General features: G+C 29.8%; 3 protein-coding genes across 8 annotated transcripts; all 3 read left to right on the top strand.

Moving 5' to 3' along the window:
- The first annotated feature begins 2,367 nt into the window (after positions 1–2,367).
- Positions 2,368–6,193, top strand: LOC110623710. Of its 5 annotated transcripts, none has more exons than XM_043959589.1 (3): positions 2,368–2,426; positions 2,571–2,825; positions 4,611–5,493. In XM_043959589.1, exons 2-3 carry the CDS (start codon positions 2,677–2,679, stop codon positions 4,729–4,731), a joined length of 270 nt encoding a protein of 89 aa, XP_043815524.1. In that variant the 5' UTR covers positions 2,368–2,426; positions 2,571–2,676; the 3' UTR covers positions 4,732–5,493. The 5 variants fall into 5 exon arrangements, 3 of the variants coding, with proteins under 3 accessions (XP_043815524.1, XP_043815523.1, XP_043815522.1); XM_043959588.1 differs by having other exon boundaries at positions 2,373–2,492; XR_006351932.1 differs by lacking the exon at positions 2,368–2,426 and adding an exon at positions 5,806–6,193 and having other exon boundaries at positions 2,499–2,825; positions 4,611–4,786.
- A 4,998-nt stretch (positions 6,194–11,191) lies between these two features.
- On the top strand, positions 11,192–16,358 carry LOC110622773 (WEB family protein At5g16730, chloroplastic). 2 transcript variants are annotated; one of them, XM_043959586.1, is made up of 4 exons: positions 11,192–11,603; positions 12,179–12,377; positions 12,727–15,077; positions 15,797–16,358. In XM_043959586.1, exons 1-3 carry the CDS (start codon positions 11,587–11,589, stop codon positions 15,034–15,036), a joined length of 2,526 nt encoding a protein of 841 aa, XP_043815521.1. In that variant the 5' UTR covers positions 11,192–11,586; the 3' UTR covers positions 15,037–15,077; positions 15,797–16,358. The 2 variants fall into 2 exon arrangements, with proteins under 2 accessions (XP_043815521.1, XP_021623093.1); XM_021767401.2 differs by lacking the exon at positions 15,797–16,358 and having other exon boundaries at positions 12,727–15,257.
- A 1,217-nt stretch (positions 16,359–17,575) lies between these two features.
- On the top strand, positions 17,576–22,756 carry LOC110623389. Its single transcript, XM_021768314.2, has 7 exons — positions 17,576–17,889; positions 18,074–18,175; positions 18,412–18,523; positions 18,736–18,851; positions 20,751–20,939; positions 21,797–21,939; positions 22,385–22,756. The coding sequence occupies exons 1-7, from the start codon at positions 17,765–17,767 to the stop codon at positions 22,564–22,566; spliced, it is 969 nt and encodes a 322-aa protein (XP_021624006.1). The 5' UTR covers positions 17,576–17,764; the 3' UTR covers positions 22,567–22,756.
- Positions 22,757–22,787: the final 31 nt, after the last annotated feature.

Genomic DNA, 22,787 nt, shown 5'->3' with positions numbered 1-22,787 from the left:
CTAACATTTTAAGGACTTTTTCAGGGAAATTTTCATCATTTGACGCCCTCGGTGCTCCTTTTTTTTTATCTGGACGTATGCATCCCATCGTAACAGGACAATGTAAAAAGGAAATTTTCAAGTGAAGGAAAGAAGATAAACTGAAATGGATGTTAAGTAGAATAATTAATATATATTATTAATATAATAGAAATTGAGTTCATTGGGAAAAAAAAATCGAATAAAGGATATCATGATAAACAAAATCCATTGTTACTGCGCGTTAATTTCTTCGTTCATTCATTGTGCTACATTTGTTGCTTCCAACATAATGATCACTAGTTTGTGAAAATCGCATCTTTATTACTATTTAATAATAGTAATTTTCTCATTATCAGAATGATGATGACCATCTAGTTCCAGGCTCTCAATAGTGCCCGGAAACTTGAAGCCTTTATACACCAGATTCAAGGTAGGCCTGTCATTGTTAGCTCTATGTGCTTCAAAGTACTGATGATTTTTCAGTGTCTCAGTTGTAGTTATCAGCCTTCCATTTGTACTTGACTAACTTTCGAGGCATAAGATATTTTGCCCAACAAAGCCATAATATATTGCATGGTCCGTATTTACTCTCTTTAACGCCTCCACAGATACATTTGTAGGGTTTTGCTTTCCGCATCATCAGCTCTTCCATTATTATTGTATCGTTAATATTACTGCCAAGGAAACTCTCTGCACCTATGAAATCAGAAGAACTAGAGGTTGATGAAGATGACGAAGCCATCGGCATCTTAGAGAGAGAGATGGATCTGGATGAGATATTAGTTTTGTTTAAGGAATTCAGGGTCGTAACACGGCATTGTATTTAATCCTTTCTCACGAAAAATTCTAGGGGAAGAAAAAGCTTTCTCATGACCAGGACAGATATAGAAATTTTGTCATCACCCCAATTTTAATAAAGGATCAAATAAAATATAAAAAATAAAACATATAAAATAAATTTATATTAAAAAATTTATAAAATATTATAATTAAATTGTAATTTATTTATTTTTTATTAATTAAAATATATTAATAACAACTTCATCTTATAAATATATCTTGTCAACACTGATTAATAACTCTATCTCTCAAATCGATTTTTAATAATATTTATTATAAAGAAAACTCTTTCTACTAAAGTTGCAATATGTAAATTCATAAAAAAAAATTATTATTAAAATAATATAATAATTTAATATAATATTTATTATAAAAATTTTTAAATTAAATTATCTAACCATTAGTTATAAAAATAATATTTTCATTCTATTTTTTTTTAAATTTAAATATCTAATCTATTATCTATAAAAATAATACTTATTTACATTAAAGTATTTTTATATTTAAATTATTTAACCAATTATCCATTAAATTTATATTTTTTAAAATTAAATTGTTTTTTAAATTTAAATAGTCCATAAAACTCATTAATTAATAAAATATTAATCATAAAATATTTTTATTTATAAAAATTTAAAATTTATTTCTCTAAATTTAGATAATTTAATAAATAATTCAATTATACAAATAGATTAGAATTGAAATAATTACTTTTTAATAATAAAAATAGCATTTAAAATTAAATTAATAATAAATGAATAATTTAAAAAAATTACATATTGTAGTTAAAATTTTAAAAATAAAAAAAAATTAAATTGAAAAAAAAAAGAGAATAAAAGAAACAAAATAAAATAAATAACTAAAATTAAATGAATTAAATAGTATTAAAAGTAAATAAAATTTATTTGATAAAAAATTAAAAATTTTAATTTTATAAAATATAAAATATTTTAATTAAATAATTTGAAAATAAAAATTAATTAATAAATATTTTAAATATATAAAAATTTAATAATATTTTTTTTACTATATATAAAATTATCTAAATACCTCTATATAATTTAAAATTTTTTAAAGATGTCATAGTCCTTTTACAACATAATTTAAAATTTTTTAAAGAGGTCATAGCCCTTTGGCTCCATACTGATTCCGTCGCTCTTCATGATAAATATTAGATGAAAATTAAATAATATATTAAGAGTACTACATGATACTCCTAATTATATTACAATACTTGAATAACAATATTTAATAAATTAATAATTATTTTTATTTAATTAATATATTTTAATAATAAAATAATAAATATTTTAATCTTATTCATTAGAGTGCTACATTCATATTTGTAGTACTCCAATAATACTAAATAATTATTAAATATCTTAATAATAAATTAATATTTTGACTCGCAAGATATTTACTTTTCTAAATTAGTGAAGGTGCATCAATTTAATATTATTTAGAAATATTTATTTAAAAAATGTACAAGTATTTATTATTAGACATAAAGGAAAGGATTAAAAACTGGTAAAAAAAACAAAGAAACAATGTCCCCAAAGGTCAAGGTATGGCTTTCAAATTATGCTTATTGGTCTTGGGAGCTATCACCAACTTTGAAAGAGGAGTGATTAGTAAGTTTTCTAAAAATCAAATCAAGCTGAATAAACGGAATTCTGCTCACCGTCTGTGGGCTGATTTGTCTTTTTCAGGTAGAGTCTGTGGTCTGGTTCGTGCAAAGCAGGAGGAGAAGACGCGAAAATCCATTGCCTGAAATCGAGTGCTATTGCTAGAGCCAACTTAAGCAAAGATTGCGAAATGGAGAAAGCAGAGAAAGTGAAGGACAAGGAGAAAGAGCAACTATGCAAGAGGTGTAAACAGTCTTTTACTTCCTCTTCTAACACCTCCTCTGCTTGCCGCTTCCATCCTTCCTTCTTTGTTTGTCGCCGTCACGATGACCAGAAAAGGTACGCCTGTTCATTCGTTTGTTGGAAATTTTGCATACCCTTTTTCCTAAATGAGATTCCTCTGTGAGGTTTTATGGTGATATCTTCAATCCACTTGTTGTTTGTTTATTAAACAGAACTCAGAGTAAAGATAGATGAAATTATGTTGCAACTCCATGATTTTATGATGAATTCTATCATATGATATTCCATTAGTGGAATTCAGTTCAGTTGATTTTGTAATTTAATTCTTGTTTCGGAATGGTATTGAATTTTGAAGTAACTGATTTCCCCTTTATTTGCACATGAACATGATCAAAGTTGTTAACACATTCAAAACGGGAAAATTCCGATAGCATTTCAAAGTTCACTCCTAGACTCTAAAAATGCCTCTTTTGGAATCTATTGCAATGGGTTTTTTTATTATTTATTATTTATTATTTTTTATTTTTAAGTAAGATAAGGTAATATAGTGGGAGGTAAAGTTTCAAAACCTTCCCAGTTAGTGGGTTGAAAAAGTAGGGGTTTTGGAGATTCTAAAATCTCCAAAAACTGTACCCATCTTAAATAACCTTCTTTCTAGACAAATGGATTACTTTCCATATCGCACCTCCAACAATCTCCTCCTGGACGTAGTGTTATGCAATCTTCCTTGCTAAATGCCGTTGCACTCACTGTCACAGTGCTAATGTCAACAAGTAGCGAGAAATTTTCCCTTTGTGTATTCAGTTGCTATTTAACAAAAAAAAAAAAAGAGAAGTGTTTTCTGTAGATCTGTAAAAGATGACAAAAGCAGTGGTCCTGATGGTGGTTGTATTGAAGGCTGTGGACTGTGGAAGTTATAAGAGTTGTTGAGTTATGCTTAGAGTGATCATGGCTACTTCCACTAATTTGCACTGCTGGAACTGAAGATGGTAATGATGACTAAACATAGGTGGAGATGTTGATTTATTGGTGGTGGTAGCATTTGTATAGCATATCAAAAGGAGAGTCGGTGCTTTTTGTCATTAGTCATGTGATTGTAATAAAATGATACGTGTAAACAATTTATTGCAGCTTAATTTTCTTTAATTTTCTTAAGAAGCAAACAAAAACGTAGTGTGCTTGTGGACTAATACTGGAGCTGTATTTATAATAGCGAGAAATATGAGAAATATGCATATCATCCTATTCTGATTCCTCAAGTATTTGTGATTTTATTTCTGTCTCTTTGAAACTTATAAGAATTGAACTGTAATAACTGTAGTAGTTAATTTTCTATTTGCAATTGTGAGCCTGCCCATTCTTAACCTTGATATCTGCATTTGGATCACTGTGGTACTCATTGCAGATTCACTTTTTTTTTTCCTTCTAATTATTATTATAAAGCCTAATCTCTATAAGATATAAGCAACATAAGGATGAGTCGGAGCAGCAAAATGTGATTACTGCATTTGAATTAAGGTTTGATGTTATTTTCTCTTACTCCATTGGATGAAAAGCAAATTCTATTATTGTTGAAAGGGTGGGGGTAGCATAATATGATTACCGGAAGATAACGGGGGAATAGAGAGAGGAAATAGTTGGTATGCTGTGCTGGTTTTAGTAGTTAATAAATTATAACACACAACTGCATCATGATATTGTAATTGGGAAGCTTAGATCTTTTTTTTATATCTATTCTTTCTGATAAAATGTATATCAGTCGGCTGAAGGAAAAATTGTCCTCTTATATATATATGTATATACACACACACACACAAATATTACTATTTATTTATTCTCTTTAATCTGGAGGTTTGAGTTGTGCTTTTTGGCTGGTTGAAGGTACTATGAATTGGGACCTGATGATCCGCTGTATGCTGCCAAATTTTATGACTGTTGCGGGGCTGAGCATCCTGAGGCGCCAGGCTGCACCACCAGTTTTCATATTTCATATGATGACTGATGATGTAGTGTACTAACGTTTCTCCTAAACACTTAGATATGACTTGATTAGACTTGTACATATTTGCATACTTCCTCTCCAGCTAATCATTATTCTTCATGTATACTTTTCAGCTTTGTGTCTCTATAAAATTTATCATGCAATATTGATTTAATTAGAATAATAATAATAATATCTATGCTTTTAGTTAGGTTTTAGGTGTCCCTAATGTTCATTTGAGGATGGCTTGTGTTTTACTCAACCGGTTGGGATTTGTGGGAACAATTCCCATATGGCTAGATTTTAAGTGGATTATCGTATCTATGGTGATTCACATTGTTCCCATGGATTCTTTTGAGTGGGTAAATCATGAAAAACTGTAATAAGGTTGATTAAGTTTTTCATTCCATGTTGGCATGGAATTGAAATACTATTCATGAAACAGTGAGTTGCTTTTGATGAGCCGCATTTTGCTTCCAGTGATTTGAATTATGTCATTGCAGGAATGCATGATGATATAAAAACTCACCGTGTCTTTATCACCTACATCCGAAGCAAACTGAACCAAGGGACATGGAATTTGCCTCCTGACCTTATATGTTAAAAGATGGAACTGCTTTTAGAGTTCTCCATCTCTGATGAAAATTCTTTCTTTACATTTTAAACATGGCCATTGGACTAGCTCTGCAATGGTTAAATACTGATTTCGTAGTGCGAGATTAAGTATTCAAATCTTCAAACTTTACCCATTAAGATAAAGAGTAGAAAGTATGCATTTATAAAGAAAAAGAAAAGGGTTGTAAGAGGTATGGACAAGAACATGTGGTAAGTGGATATTGAAATGAGTTGCCTACTTTCCTGCTTTTTGAGCTTTAAAGGAGGAGAGGAATAAATTGTCCGCATGCGTGGGCTTTGTAGTTTGAAACATAGAAAATGTAGAATCTACTTGTGGAAGCAGATTTCGTTTACAAACAGTAAATTTTTGTATTTTGTTGGTAGAACAGTTGAAGATGCTGTCCCCAGTATCTACAGCAGGTTTTAAATGAGTATCAGAAACAGTATTAACACATTTTTCTATTTGTCATTTCACCTCAGGTTTTAAGATAGTGTACCTTGCTGATTCTGCAACATCCAATCTCTGCACTGTCAAGGGCAATCTATTCTGAACAAACATGGATGCTGATGAATTTGAAGATTTCAAGGACTATCCTTGTGTAGGATAAGCATGAATGTCATGAAGTGAGTACAATTTTGTTTGAATAATTGAGGGCGGCAAATGAATAGTTTCAAAAGAAAAAAGATACATGTCCTGCATATCAAACTGTGATAGTACATCTGGTCTTTTCTTGGCTTCTTGCACCTTTTCTTTCTCTTTGCATTTTCAGCTTCAAGCATTTATGATCCCACTCCCATGTGCTTGACAGTTGTTTGGATTTTTGCTGGTGGGTTTTTGGATCCCTAAATTAAATACTCCTTTCTCTTATCTACTATGTGACTGTTAAACTTTGTTGTCTTATTAGTTTTTTAATGTGGATGATCATGGACTGAAGCTTAGGTGCCTGTTTGTTTATTTATTGAGGCAGTTGATAGGTGTGAAGGAATGAGAATGATTTTATGCCCTGAAATGACAGCTAAATATTTTATTTTAACAGGTTATTTACAAAAAGGTCCTTGGATATTACCACAATTAACAAGTTGGATCCCATAAAATGATTGTTTTCTAAATATAAACAAAAATAGTACATTTTCTGATAAATGGGTAAAAATGTAAACAAAAATTAAAATTTAAAGATGTTTTAATAAATTTTTAAAAATATAAACTCAACTAGACATTATTATAGATATTTTTGTAGTTCAATCTATTAAAAATAGCAGCTTAAAGAATGCATCTCAGCAATAAGTGTGAGAAGATAAAGTTCTCAATTGAAATTAGTAAAGGAATGAATGGATAAACTTAAGTAGAAACATGACATGTGGGGAAACATGTGGATTGCTTGAACATGCCACTGAGTAGCCACATCACTCATTTTAATTTGAAAATAGGCGAAATATATAATTTGTTTATTAATTTTCTATAAAATTTAGTTGGCACTTTTGATTTTTTTTATTATTAATTTTTTTTCATAAATTTTATAAATTATAATTATATTAATAGTTATATTTTTAAAAAAATATAAAATAATGTTTTGTATTTTAAAGATTAAATTTATATTAAAATAATATCTGTAATATTGATCCGTCACAAATATAAGTGAAATTACAGTTTATTTTTTATATTTTTATTTTTTAATTAATAATTATATTTTAATGTAATATTGGGTATAACAGAATGAATTTAATGTAATATTTAAAATTAAATTATAGTAAAAGGAATATGAGTTTAGCATCCAGTGTAATAATATAAATTATTTCTCTTTTTTTCTCAAATTTTAATTTCTATATTTGGGAAATAAAATCCATTTCCTTATCCATCCTTTCATTTCAGTTTATTAATAATAATAATAATCTTTGAATTTATTTATTTATTTTTTTACTTTTAAGGCTAAGTGCTAAGAAATTTTATCCTTAAAAATGCAAAATAATACATTAAATATATTAGTTAAATGTTATTAAAAATTCATTTAAGTTAAATTACATCATTTAGTCATAAGAATCTAAAATAGGTAATTTTTTATTTTAAAATAAATTAAAATTTTATATAATTTAAAATAAATCAAATGAGTTAATGATTTTTTTAAAAAATATATATATAAATATGACCATGATTTGCTACAAAATGAAAAAGGGGTTGCATGGATTTATTGTAGCATAAATAATGGTGTGAGAAAAGAAGATTATATAAAATCCCTTTTGGTTTTTAGCCAAGAGAGTGAAATGCTAACAAATCAAGGCAAGCTTTGGAAAGAAACCCAACAAATTAATCAGATAATTCTCAATAAACAGTGATTAATTAAGGGGCAATTATTAATTGTAAAGATTAGGTGAAATTATCATGATTGCTTTGATTTGGAATATTTTATCAATTATGGTTTCCTTTCAATTCTGGATTCATTCTAGGGATGGAATGAATAATCTAATATATTTTTATTATAATTAAATTTAATTATTAATTAATACATTTTAATAATTTTGAGAGATCTCAAATTCTACTCTTTCAATTCTCGATCTCTATTTTAAAAAAAATAATAATAATATCAATCTTCTATAGTCTTTAGATTAAGCTATAAGCTTCATAACCTTTAAGAAAAGGATAAATAAGGTGATACTTCACTTTCAAATATGGACAAGTTAGATACAAGATTTTTATTTCAATATCCAATGGATTATGTTATTGGATTAATAATTCTATTTATTTCATAATACAATATAAAATATTAAAAACTTATAATTTTAATATTTCCCATTTCACATAAATCAAAATTTTTTTCTTTAAAATATACAAATTTATATATATAGGTGTGAATAAAATTATCAAAGTGCAAAAATTAATATAAAAATTTTTATTTATTAATTTTTTAATGAATATTTCAAATATTAAAAAATATGAAAATTGTTTTGTCATAAAACAAACCCATCAATTATATGAAAAGTAGAGATTTAATGACAACTTATCAAAGTTGGTGTTTGAGAATATACAATTTTGATAATTAAGAAAATAATTAGGCACACCTATAATTAAGAAAAAAAGGGAAAGTTTGTTGGTTGCAAGTCATCCTTTTCACCCCATAAGTTGCAACTTACCTTCCCATTATGCAAAAATTGTTTCTTTATCATTAATTATGGAGTGTGATTGTAAACCTATTATCCTTTTCAACTACACCTATAATAGGCTCAGCATTCGTTCAATTCAAATTTAAAATCGAATCGGATTGAATAAATTAAAAATTAAAATTTTGATATTTATGAAAATTGAATTGAATCAATTTTAATCAGAAATTAAATCAAATTGAATCGGTCTGATTTAATTTGATTTGATTCAATTTATCCATTTAAAATTTTAATTATTTTATTTTATTTTTAATATTTTAAAATTTAATTGAAATATTTTAATTTTAATATGATTTAATTTCTCTAAATTATTGAAAATAATATACTATTACCACTTATCGGTTTGGTTCAGTTTTTTAATTTTTTCTGATCAAAACCTAACCGAATTGAAATAACTTAAATTTTTAAAATTAAAAATCGAATCGAATTAAAATAAATAAAAATTCAAATAAAATTTTCAAATTAATTCAATTCGATTGATTTTTTTAATTTAAACCGAATACGATTAACCCCTAATTTAATATTACATTACAAGAAAATTATTACTATTTGAAATTAAAAATTTTATAAAAATTTAATTTAATTAAATTTTATTTTATAATTTTAAATTCAAGTCATGCTAAATTAATTATAATTCAATTAAAATTAAATGAGGAGAGACTTTAGTTTCATCTTCTTTACTTTTTTTCTTTTCTTTTCTTTTCTTTTATTTTTTCTCACAAGTGCAACATCTTATTTGCATGGGACCAACTATGAATTAGGTTGAGTTTACAAGATTTTACTTACATATGTTTTCTTATATATGTATCTCCAGAGTTATATGAAAATTAACATACATTTCTCTACTTTTAAAATTCAATAATTTAATTTTTATATTTTAATTTCATCTAATTCTTCATTAATTATTTTTAAAATAATTATTATTTTAAAATATAGTAATAATATGTTAGTATATACCAACTTTTTCATATTCCATTAATTTTACTTTTTTATTAAAATGAAAAATATTATTCACATTAAACATAATTCAAAGCTTTATCATGTTTTTCTTTTTTTATTTAATTTATTGGAACATAATCTTGATGATAACGTGGGTGCCTCACTAATTTCTTGATAGAGACCAAATCTTAAAGTATAAATTTTAATTCAAAATTTAAATAATGGTTATTAAACTTATTTTCATATGAATTTAAGTATTTTATAATTTTATTTTAAAATAATATAAAAAATCTTTATTTTTTATTTTAAAATATTATTTAATATTTTTTCATTCAGTCAAAGCATTTGGAATGATTAAATTAATAGATGCGTCTAAAATAAATAATCCATCGATTTAAAAAAAAAAAAAACGTGAGATAATTGACATCTAACTCCAATTAGTAAAATGAGAATAGAAGTAAGTGTAATATAATGTTTTCAACTTAATAATAATTGTATGTAAAAATTATGTATTTTAATTTTATATTTATTTATTTTTATATCGTATGATTATTATATTTCTTATAAATTCAATTAGTGTCGATTAAAAGATATAAGATATTATAAATGTAATGAAGATTTTCTGAATACATTTTTCATGAAATTTTGCTATGTAATTAATACTATAATTAAAACGGCGATTAAGAGGTGGTCGTTTTAACGAAAAACTGAAACATGAAATATTTAAATTTTATTTTCTCTCGATAGAATTAAATATCATTTTATCAAATTCTAACTATATAATCATATTTTCGAGTTTCATAATCACCTATAAGTAATTATTGTATTATATCAGTAATAAATTAAATTAATAGAATAATTTACTTTTAAAAGTTAAAACAATGTTTCTGTGCTATAAATACTAATAAATGCTATTTTATTTTTTTGCAGATTATAACTGAGTTTTGGGTTTACACATTAATTTTTTTCACATTGGCATGAATTTGCCACCATCTCTAGAAAAAGAATGATTAATATTTTGTTAAATCTTCATAATATTAATTTTAGAATTTATTATTTTTAATTATAAAAGGTTTTTAATAATTGAAAAATACAAATAGAAAATCTTAAAAACTCGCTTTTTTCTTTTAACTGTTTAATTGATTGTAACCTTTCTGAAAAAGTTAAAATTACTTTCTTGTTTTTATTTTATTTTAATTAAAAATTTGAAATTTGAAAATTTAAATGCTCAAGTACAGAGCTAAAGTTTGTAATGGCTTTGGCAGACACAGCAGCGCTAAGGAACAAAAGAAAAACAAATTGAACTAAAAAAGATAGTGAAAATTACTATGCAACCCCTATTATATTAGAAAATTTATTAGTTAATTTTTTAATTTTAAAAAATATATTAAAATATTTTTGTAATTTTAAAAATTAAAAATTAATTTTTTTATTAATTTTAACTGTTATATATTATATAAAAATATAAAATATTTTTAATATAAAAAGATTAAATAATAGATATTTTTATAAATTAAAAATGAATTTTTTATATATTAAATAGTAAAATATTTAATAATTATAATTAATAAAAAGATTAATTAGAAAAATTTTAATATTTTAAGATATTCTAATATATTTTTTAAAATTAAAAGATTATTTAATAAATTTATTTAAAATATAAGGATTAAATAGTAATTTTATTTTAAAAAAAGAAGAGTAGTCCCCAGCAGGGGCATTCCTGTACTTCTACACATCGTCATGAACTTGAGATACAATGTTATGGTAACTTACAGAGGAGAGAGAGGGACTGTGTTTGTGAATGTGGGTACTCTACAAACTGGGACACCAACATAAATTATTTGGTTCTCTGCTTATGTAAATTCTCCCTTCACCCTCCTCCTGCACCTTCCTCTTCTTCTTCTTCTTCTTCAGTTTCTACTGCTTCTGTTAATTTGAAAAAGAAAAGAAAAGAAAAGAAAAGAAAAGAAAAGAAAAGAAAAGGAAAGAAAAGAAAAGGAAAGAAAAGAAAAGGAAGGAACGAAACAGAATAGCTACTGCATTTTCTTACACAATGTCAGCATCTTAGCATTGCAACAGATAACACATAACCCCATTCAACAAAACTCACTCATTTTCCACTTCTCTTCTGTATCATCATAATCATCGTCATCAAGGAGAAGGACCAACATGTCTTCCAAGATCAAGTAATTCTTACAGTACATGAATTTACTTGCGTAATTCTCTCTATGTTAGATCTGAATCTCTTTCTCACTTTTATTGTGTCTCGTCAATCTGAAATTTTTAGTGCTGCCATGGAATTTTCTTCCAAAGTTCTTTATCGGTTTGTTGGATCTATCTTCATTAGGAGTTCTTTTTTTTTTTTCCCCCTCTCACTCTTTTTCTTACTGTTACTCTAGTTCGCTACTGTACACACACACACACACTCTATCTCTCTCTTTCCTTAATTTTGCCTTTTGATTTCAAATTTGATACGGATTATCCCCTATTTTTGCTGGTTTGGATTTTTTCATGTTCGGAATTCGGAATTTTGATTTATACAATTGTATGAGTATGGTATTAGGTGAATTTGATGATCTTATGGAATAAGAGAAGTTGTTGTTTCAAAGTTCTCATGTTTGGCATGGATCCATTTTTAATTTCAAAATTAATTCAATTTTACGAAATGGGCATTCTAGCATTGTCTTTCTAAAACATGGGCTTTTACCTGTAACAATTTTTCATTTGAGGATGTAATGATGATACTTTAAAACGTGTATAGATCTGGTTTATCTGAAACTCCCACGAAAGCATCACCTGCAACTCCAAGAGTGAGTAAACTGGGCAGGGCAGCAACTAAAGAGCCTGATTCACCTGCTCCTCTGCAAAGTTCACGCTTCTCAGTTGAGCGTTCTCCACGATCTGTTAATTCAAGGCCCACAATTGAACGACGGTCAATTAAGGTCACTCCACCACCTGATGTAAGTATTATTCAATGGCCATGTGTTTTAGTAGTTTTTTTTTTTTTTTTTTTTTCTGTTTTTATTTTTTGTACTTCGATATTTTATCCTTTTCAGTCTTTGTCCTAATTGGAATTTGGAATCCCCCATGAACTTTGGTAAATGAAAAGAATGAGCATTTGGAGTGCATTGTTGTTAATGGATTTTGTTTTTCTTCTGAAGAAAAGGGAATTTAAATGCCAAAAAAATTTCTTCGTTATATTTCTTGAAATGGGCACTATTTGATGGAGAAATTAGTGATAGTATTACTTGAAACATGCTTTTTGTCATTTTGTTTTTGCTGCATTTACTGATTGTATTTGGTCACCAGAAACCAAAGACAAGGTTGTTGAAGGGGTCAGAATTACAGGATCAATTGAGTCTTGTTCAAGAGGACCTAAAGAAAGCCAAGGAGCAGATAGAATTGATTGAGAAAGAGAAATCACAAGCAATTGATGAACTGAAACAAGCGCAGAAAGCTGCTGAAGAGGCAAATGAGAAGCTTCAAGAAGCTTTGGTGGCTCAAAAGAGAGCTGAGGAGAATTCTGAGATTGAGAAGTTCCGAGCTGTTGAGTTGGAACAGGCTGGGATTGAAGCAGCACAAAAGAAGGATGAAGAATGGGAGAAAGAGCTTGAGGCTGTGAGAAACCAACATGCTTTGGATGTGGCTGCTCTTCTCTCTACGACTCAGGAGCTCCAAAAGTTGAAGCAAGAACTGATCATGACAACTGATGCAAAGAATCAGGCACTGAGCCATGCTGATGATGCAACTAAGATTGCTGAGATTCATGCAGATAAGGTGGAAATTCTTTCAGCTGAGTTGATACGTTTGAAGGCCTTATTTGATTCAAAGCTTGAAACAGAGGCTACTGAAAACAATAAGATGGTGGCTAGGCTTAAGGAGGAGATGGAGACTTTGAAACAAGAACTCGAGGAAGCAAGGGTTTTTGAGGGTAAGTTTATTGAAAGAGAGGCTTCCATAGAACAGCTAAATGTGGAGTTAGAAGCTGCTAAGATGGCTGAAGCTTATGCACGCAATTTGGTAGAGGAGTGGGCAAGTAAGGTAGAGGAATTAGAGATGCAGCTTGAAGAAGCAAACAAATTGGAGAGATCTGCATCTGAATCGCTATGTTCAGTCATGAAACAACTTGAGGGAAACAATGATCTCTTACGTGATGCAGAGAGTGAAATCACTACTCTTAAAGAGAAGGTGGGCTTGTTGGAAATGACAGTTGCAAGACAGAAAGGGGATCTTGTGGAATCAGAGCATTGTCTGGGTGAGGCAAGGGAAGAAATTTCTGAATTGGAGAAAAATGTTGAATCTTTGAAGTCTGAGTTGGATATAGTGAGGGAGGAGAAAGCTCAGGCATTAAACAATGAGAAACTTGCAGCTTCTAGCGTTCAGAGTATATTAGACGAGCGAAACAAACTCATAAATGAGTTGGAGAATTCTAGGCATGAGGAGGAAAAGAGCAAGAAGGCAATGGAAAGTCTAACTTCAGCCTTACATGAAGTGTCTGCAGAAGCAAGGGAAGCCAAAGAAAAGCTGTTGTCCAGTCAAATGGAGCGTGAAAATTATGAAACCCAGATAGAGGATCTAAAGTTGGTCCTGATGGAAGCAAACAGGAGATATGAAACTCTGATGGAAGATACAAAACATGAGATCGATCTTCTTAAAAATAATATTGAAGAATCCAAGAATGAATTTGAGAAGTCCAAGGCTGAGTGGGAGCAAAAAGAACAAAATCTGACGAACTGTGTAAAGAAATCAGAAGAAGAAAACTCTTCTTTGGGAAGAGAAATTGATAGGCTGGTAAATTTGCTCAAGCAAACTGAGGAAGAAGCATGTGTCACAAGGGAGGAAGAATCTCAGTTGAAGGATAGCCTAAAGGAAGTTGAGGCTGAGGTGATTTTATTGCAAGAAGCTCTTGGAGAATCAAAGATCGAGAGCATGAAACTGAAGGAAAGTTTATTAGACAAGGAAAATGAGTTGCAGAATCTTCTCCAAGAAAATGAGGAGTTCCAAAATAGGGAAGCTATTTCTATGAAGAAGGTGGAGGAGTTATCAAAATTACTTGAAGAAGCCATGTCCAAGAAGCAGACTGAGGAGAATGGCGAGCTTACAGACAGTGAAAAAGACTATGATTTGCTTCCAAAGGTGGTTGAATTCTCTGAAGAAAATGGGCATGTGAGAGAAGAGAAGCCCAAAATGGAGCTTTCACCACAACATGAGGATTTGGGAAAAGAAAATTCAGAGGAGCAGAATAATTGCTTTGACAACCACACTGTTCCAATGGTTGCTGCCAAAAGTGAGAATGTGAATGGAAAACCAAAAGAAGATGAAAGCAAAAAAAAAGAAGACTCTGAACAAGTTGAGTTTAAGATGTGGGAGAGCTACAAGATCGAAAAGAAAGAGTTTTCACCAGAAAGAGAGCCAGAAAAGGAATCCTGTGAGGATGAAGTGGACTCCAAGGTAGAGGGTGGCGAGAGCTTGGATCAGATAAATGGTTTATCTTCAACAGAAAATGTCGATGATGGTGGGAGCTCACCTTCAGAGCAGCAACAACAGAAGAAGAAGAAACCTTTGCTCCGCAAGTTCGGAAGTCTACTCAAGAAGAAGAGTACTAGCAACCAAAAGTAGGAGGAGTCCAGTTATGGCCTGACTTATGTCTCAATTAACAGGCAGGTATATTTGATAATATCTTGCACGTGAGTGTTTTTTTCTTTCTCTTGCTTTTGCGTCTGATTTTAAGAATAGGTTAAAGATGAAAAAGGGTTGTATTATCTTTTAGTTCCCCCCTCTTTTGATGTGATTACCATTTTGGTGGAGTACAGTGTATGCGATGGAGATTCTTTTTTTCCCTTTCTTAGCTGCATATCATGAAATGTGGTGAATTGGAAATTGTAGTTTAATATGCTTGCATCTATTTTACATGGGAAAGAAAATATTCTTGTTGAAAAGATGGTGTATTTAGTTGATTCACACTGAAAGAGCTCTTTGTGGAGTGTGTTGCAGCATGTGAAATTTCATCGTTCTCAAGGTGCACTCATATGGTTTAGTATGTCGTCACAGCATGATACTTTAGAAAACCTGAGAACCTGTCCAAATGAAAATTGTCGAAACGTAGTATCTTGTATCAAATTTTCTATATACAACAGTAACTAAATCTTAATTCCAAACTAGTTAGAGTCGGCTATATAGATTATTTTTCACCATTTAACTCTATTTGAGATCAGTTCAGCATCAATATTAAAAAATTGTACTTCTATTGCTACTTCCCTCTACATCACTTTGTATAAAAATTTTATGCTAGCAAAAAATTTCTTGGTTAGAATCTCTTATATCCACCACCAAAATGACTCATATTAGGCAACACATTCCTCACTCGTGGCTCATGCAGGCAAAACAAAATTCTTTTGGGTTTCAACAATGGCAGAGACAGTTCTAGATGGTTTCAGCTTCCTTCTGATAGATTTTATGGAATTCAGATACTCTCTTGATATCTGGTATTGCATCCATTATCCCAGCAACTATGAGATAATCCAGGAACTTGTTCCAACTTCTGTGTGCATATATCTATATACTGGAACTCCCTAATCTGCTTGAATCCTTGAGAGCTTTAGATAGCTTAGTTCCCAAGCCATGTGAACATCCCAATTTCCAGGAACAGAATATCTTAATAATTTGATCCCATATGTGAATAGCTACTGTGATGAATTACTGTTGTGGCACCTGCCAGCCAAATTATTCAATGTCTCCTAGACAGGAACTTCAACGAAATTACCTGAATCTGTTTGATTGCATCAGGAAAGTGCTGCAAATTGGGCCTTGGGAGTGTACTTGTCAGCATTTATCTAGTGTTTAGTGTCTTGCTATGGAGTTATTTTGTTTTGTATGGTTGATATTTGAAGTTAATTAAAATATCATTCCAAATAGTAATAAATTCACAGTTGTTTTGCTTAGAGATTATTAAAAACCATTATTTTTATATTAAATTCAACATATTCTAGTCGTAAAATTTTAAAACAATCAAATTGATGAGTGAAGTGTCTAATGGGTATAATTCAAAAAAAAAAGCAAGGGGTCAAAAAGATTCATTCAAGGGATTTTTTTTTTAAAAAAAAAAAGAAAACTTGAATTTCAAGATTTTTATGCAATAATTTTGAAATGCTTTGGGCAAAAGCATAGAAAAGTGAAAAGTGGGGTCTGGGTCCATTTGGTGATGGGTCATTTTGTACAAATATCCATTGTCTGCTCCTTTTTGTTTGAAAGCCAACACTTTCTCATCTCTTACCATGTCTAACCAATACCAATTTCTGAGGAATATTAAAAAAAAAATACCAACAAAAAATTATTTTAAATAGCTTTACTAGTTAATTTTGCTCATGGATTAAATTAGTCTTTTAAATAGACTGGGCCCATGGCATTGCATTTAACAAGTCTGAATTAATCAGAATATGAGCTCAAAATCAAAGCCCATATCAATTCCAAACAGTTCAGCCCAATTTAGCATTTATATTTTTATTCAATTTCAGAAAAAACAAATATTTAGTTATTTTTTTAACTTTTTATTTAAATTAGTCTAAAATTTTTTAATTAAATTTATTTTTGCCTAAATATAATTTCTTACTGAAATTATTGATTTATTAATTTAGATAAAAATAAAAAAGCTCATTAATAATAATTAAATTATATATGTATATTGAAATTTATATAAAATTAATTAACTATATAAATCAAGATCCATACAATTCATTAAATACTATTAAACTCAATTTTACAAAGTTTCATATTTATGTCGTTTTATTTTCACATAAATTATTTATATTATAAAAATTTTATATTTTTCCTATTATAGAGAAATATATAATGTCAGTGAAAATTGAAAATAATTTTAAAAATGTATAAACATAATAACTTTTTAAAAAATTTAAAATATAATATCTGGATTATAGATTTTATAATTCTATATATAATTATATATATTTTTATAAAGTAATTATTTTATAGAAAATTATTAAATTAATAAAAAATAATAATTAAAAATAATATTTTAATTTATTATTTATAAGAAGGTGTTATTATTTTTATATTTTAATAAATTTTTAAAATTTTAAAAATTGATTTATTAATAAGGGCAGGATTAAATAGTAAATATCTCTTATTCATAGTTATAGATTTTCCCCGAATATTATTTGAGATGGGAAGAATGGTTGAATTCTTCGTTCGGGTCTTCTCATTTGCTTAGCTCGTAAGTAGGTTTTCGCGGTCTCCCTCGCTCTAATTGAAAAAGAAACCTATTATTTTCCAAAATTTCCATTTCTCACACAAGTATTCTGAAAAATATCATCATCTCATCATCATCATCATGTGGGTGGAGATCCTTTGTGGTCTGATCGTTTACAAGTTGTTCCGCCGCTTCTTCGTCGACGACGACGACCTTCTGGAGGTCGAATCCTCGGATACTACCGCTCTTTTCAACGTCGCTAATAGGTAGAGCTTCCTATGGCCTAATTGCGTTTCTCTTTAGCTAACCCAATTGAAATTTATTCATTTTGGATTTTGGTTAATTGAGATTAGATAATTCTCTCATTTTCTTCTAATGTTTGATGGTTGTGTCGATACATTTACTGAAATTTGATGCGCTTTTTGTTTTTTTTATGCGTGTAACTTGTAGACTTGAAAAGCTTTATGGAGGAAAGGCATATGTTGGCCTTCGAATTCCAGATGCTGATACTGGTTCACGACAGAATGTGGATATTGTACTTGTTACCAAAGGGTAAATGCTTCCAAATTTGTTGGTTTTTCTCCTCGTGCACTTGCTCCGTTGCTTGTCTGATGAGAATACGTAGGAAAGCATAGCGCAGTTCCCAATCTTTCCATAATTTGTTCTTTTTTTTTTCGGTCGATGGACTAGCAATCATGAATGCTTCCCAAGCTTAATGTAAAACTCGTCTCCTCATGGAATCATGGGATTTGGACTAGCAAAAAATTGATCATTATGGATTTGTACAGGGAAATTGTGGTGATTTCTGTCAAGAATTTCTCAGGATTGGTAACAATCAGCGGCGACGGCAGTTGGGTTTGTGAGAATGGTAAACACAAGGCACAGCATTTTCCTGATCCTGTAAGTGGTATATTAAAATTTGCTTCTTTATCAGCGAGAAAATTAACCGCTTTTTATGGCTGCAAAGATTGCTTTAAGAAATCATTACTCTTATTATCTGCTTAGAAAAAAGGCTAAAGCTGTTGAGCTTCGTGTGCAGCTAAACAAAGAGTTGCACTGGTTTTTGTCCACCACCATTTTTTTGAAGCTTTCTTATTAATTTTTTTTTTCAGGTGGAGGAGGCAAAGAAACAAGCATCTGTGCTTGAATCATATCTAGAGCAGAGGGGAGTTGCTCTACCAGAAGGATATTTGTCTTACAAAGTTGTGCTTCCCAACCCAAAGTTCTGGTATGCGTTGATATTAAGAATCATTAGATTGTGTTACTGAAATTGAAGGGTAATTATTGAACATGTGATTGCAATTGTATACACCCTCACAGATATGTCTCTATTCTGGACAAAGTACATTCTAGTTTGAGATATGCACTTTGGGCTTTGTGATTGTGGCTACCAATTTTTGATTAGTTTGTTGGATATTTTTCCACTTTGATTTAATATATCTGGATTCCATGTTGCCTTAGGTGTCCTTTATGTCTTCGTAGGAATTGGGTTTTAGCAGTGAACAACTTCATTGAATTTTAGCGTGACTAAATTTCATAATATTGAAGGGACAATTATGATTCTTTAACTCATTGTTAGCACCTTACAATTTTCAATTCAATTTTTTTTGTTCGAATCTATTTCCTCCGTATTGATTCAAATTTATGGGCTAAATCTTAATATACTTGAATCATACGATTTTGGATTCAAATCTTACAATTTTTGGTTTGATTTCACATCATAGCAATTTGAATCTATGAGGTAAATCACAAATATTTCTGAATTGCAACTAATTCGAAAGAATCGTAGTAAATCTTGTGAATAAATATGAATCAGACCAGGTCTTCACTCGATTCAAGGGATTATTTTCTAAAGAGCTGTTAGTTTTCGTTCATTTTTGCTATGAGAAGTGCACATACAATCTTTCCTTAGCTATTTTTTCCCCTTACCCATTCGTTTCCCTCTTCCTCTTCGTTTCCTTTTCTTTTTTTTAGTTCATTTACTTCTCTAATTATAGTTGTCAAGTTATAACATTTTATATTAACATATTTTAATCTTTTAATGTAACCTGCTATTTTTTTATTATTTAATTATTGTTCAAATTTAAAGGAGAGTTTCAACACATACATGATGATAATCGTTGTGTACAATTCAAGAGTTCCTAATTTATAATATAAAACTATGTAACGTACTGAGAATATATTATTCTATTATAGAATATATTTTAATTATGTAACTGAGAATTTTATATTTATTAAAATATGTGATTATGATATTTTTATACTTATTATTATATTTTAATACTAATTTCTTAGAATATATACTATTTCTAAATTTTGTATTGAATTTTATGATTCAATTGAATTCTCAATTCCTGATTCACAAAATGAAGATTTTGAATCTTGATTTGACAACTATGTCATTATATACAATCTCTGGTTACTTCCTTAATGTCATGCCAACATAGTTTCAACAAACATCAAGTATGAAGAACTAAACAGAGCTTGTAGAGGTCTTTAAAATAAATGCTAGCATAAGTATGCTGACATGGAAAAAGTATAACAACGAAACATTAACAAGCTGGCATACATTAGGCAATAGACATTACAGGGATTCCATCCTATTAACACTGCAGAGTTTTGGTTTGTTTATGACCGTACAACTTTGATAACAGAAAAATTCAGCAAGTTCTTAATATATGTGGGTAAAATCCTTTGGCAAATGAACAAACATGCCTATCCAGATATTTTTTATGAGATTATGTTTGAGACCTTGCTGAATTTCAAGATCTTCTGTAAACTAAAAACTGCAAAAATAAATTTCTAGATTGAAGTTGTGTTATAGGGTGGATGGAAGTTCTATAAAAGGTTGCATAAATTAAACTTATGTATTATGAAACAATTAAAAATACCAAAATCCAAAATAACAATGTCAAATCATCATCAGAATTATCATTCTTATTATATTTTCTGAAGTGCATGCTTTGAAAATTTAATCTGCTAGATATAATTTGAAATTGTACTTCTAATCTGACTTCTGTGCTACTCTAAGAAGTAAATATATTTGAAGTATTGCTGAGTCTATTTTAAATTGCTAATTACTATAATATGCAAGTGTACTATTTACCATGTGTCAAACTTCTTCCAGGACCTTTCATTTGAGCAATTTTCCGTCTGAGGTCATTACATATGATCAGTGGGTACAGCTGAAACCAGAACCAAAAGGTATGTTTTCTGGTTGGATTAAGGGTGCCTTTCATGGTGGAAAGAAAGACATGCAAGAATCTATACACGAGAAGCTTAATTTTACTCTCAGCACAGCTCCAATGTGGGACAGGTATTTGCTCTGTGCCTAAGAAGTTAATATTCATATTCTCTGTAGATGATTGTATTTATTTTATTTGTTGTGTTTTGTGAAAGAAATTATTTGCTGTAGTGACAGCATTTTCGTCAACTTCTATTGATGTCTTATGATTTATCAAATTAATTTCGTATTGTTTTCTAGCCATCTTAATGAGGTAGGGACTAGAAAATTCAGCAATTAAAAAAGAAAAAGTGAGAGCTCTCAGGAATCCATAAAATTGAAAACAAAAAAAAATTCAATGCAAATTGGTTCAATTATGATTGTAGATTTATAAGATAGTCAGTTAAGTGTACCTCTTGGGCTAGCTTGCTCTGTGTGTGTGTGTGAGTGAGAGAGAGAGAGGGAGAGAGAGAATCAATTGAGTGCATGTCTTGTGCTAACTTGCTATGTCTCTGTGTGGGGGTGTGTCTGTCAAAGAGCGGGGGGGGGGGGGGGGGTGTCAGTCTTAGAGTTGAACTTCATTGACTTTTCAAATGTTTTCAATAGTGAGCTGTAGTTGGTTCATTGTCAAATTGTTTACAAGCCTGTTGGCATGTGTTGAAGGTATGATGGAACCAGGGACCTTACAATGGTGGAATAGATTTTATGTAGGATGCATAATAGATGAACCTGAATAATTTTATGGAGTTAAGAGGTGGAGTATGGATTAAATGAGACTTCTAGTTCTAGGCATAGGGCAACTTTTAGTCCTTACTTGTTTGGTTATGCTTTCTCGCAATTCTTTCCTTGCTTGTTTGGTTATGCTTTCTCGCAATTCTTCTCAATATTGTTCTATTAAATTATGTGACTGTTACTTGATAAAACTTTTGAGTTGTCTTTGATTGTTGCAGGTTAGAGCTTAAAGGTAACAAATATGTCCTTGGAGAATTTCTGGAATTTAAAGGAAAAGAAGAAGATATCATTAGTTTGAGAAACATCAAGAGATCAAAAGTTAGTCGTCTTGTGGTCCAAAAAACAAGCATGTTGGGACTAGGTAATAACTCAAGGATTTCTTATACTTTGATTGTGTTCTAATAATCTGGTGATCAGTAAGGGTAAGCCTTGTGTGATGAAGTTACTCCATTATGACTCGTGAGTTGAAGCTCAAAGGTTGAAATTTCAAAAACTTCGTACTTGCAATGTGCAGCAAATATTGCACTTGTTTAAGTGTTCTCAGAGCCTATGATGCAGGAGAAAGTGTCATTTACTCGGTAGAAAGGAAACTAGAACATGTGCATAATTTTTTAGATTAAAAAGTTGGGCATGATTCGCAAGAAGGTTTTCTTTGTTCCAAGACGTATGCATTTTTATTTTTTAAAGGAATTTGAGGCATTTACATGATGTCGTGTTTGCTTTATGGAGTCATCTATTTCTAGTTCCTTCTGTTTTACCTATTGCATTTTTTACTAATCGATTCAAAACTCCATGGCCAACTACAGCGCATTCAAAGCTTCAAGTAATGTATTCCCCTCGCGATTATAGGAGCGAAGGGGCTTCAGGTTCCGAGTGGAAAGAAGCAAATGTGAGATCAAGCACAGAAGTTTTATTTCAGCCAGAGAACTCCAGAAAAGTCCGCAAATTCAAACTATCTTCAATCATCTCTATGTCACTAACCGCCTGAAGATGCTTCTGCAGAATGCCTACTTAATTACTGGAACATACAGAAGGCGGTGGTGTGATTATGCACTTTTAAAGTCTAAACTGCCTTCTCAACAAGTGTTATTTCTTAGCTATTTGGCCCATATTTGTAGTATGGGATAGCAGCAACTGAGCTTTTATAATATTAATTTTGAAGAAAAATATTATTTTTCTGGGATTTTGCCTATAATTGGTATTCATCAC

The sequence above is a fragment of the Manihot esculenta genome, chromosome 9, assembly GCF_001659605.2.
Source record: "Manihot esculenta cultivar AM560-2 chromosome 9, M.esculenta_v8, whole genome shotgun sequence".
Lineage (NCBI taxonomy): Eukaryota > Viridiplantae > Streptophyta > Magnoliopsida > Malpighiales > Euphorbiaceae > Manihot > Manihot esculenta.
The sequence above is the reverse complement of the archived record's forward strand: the minus strand, read 5'-3'. Positions and strand labels throughout refer to the sequence as shown.

What these genes read in the sequence shown, in the direction of transcription:
- LOC110623710 (XM_043959587.1), top strand. Translation starts at nt 2,677, where the DNA reads ATGGAGAAAGCAGAGAAAGTGAAGGACAAGGAGAAAGAGCAACTATGC. An exon ending in CGTCACGATGACCAGAAAAG is followed by an intron (nt 2,826 to 4,610) that starts GTACGCCTGTTC and finishes GGCTGGTTGAAG; the next exon opens with GTACTATGAATTGGGACCTG.
- LOC110622773 (XM_043959586.1), top strand. An exon ending in AGGTCACTCCACCACCTGAT is followed by an intron (nt 12,378 to 12,726) that starts GTAAGTATTATT and finishes TTTGGTCACCAG; the next exon opens with AAACCAAAGACAAGGTTGTT.
- LOC110623389 (XM_021768314.2), top strand. Translation starts at nt 17,765, where the DNA reads ATGTGGGTGGAGATCCTTTGTGGTCTGATCGTTTACAAGTTGTTCCGC. An exon ending in ATTGTACTTGTTACCAAAGG is followed by an intron (nt 18,176 to 18,411) that starts GTAAATGCTTCC and finishes GGATTTGTACAG; the next exon opens with GGAAATTGTGGTGATTTCTG. An exon ending in CACAGCATTTTCCTGATCCT is followed by an intron (nt 18,524 to 18,735) that starts GTAAGTGGTATA and finishes TTTTTTTTTCAG; the next exon opens with GTGGAGGAGGCAAAGAAACA.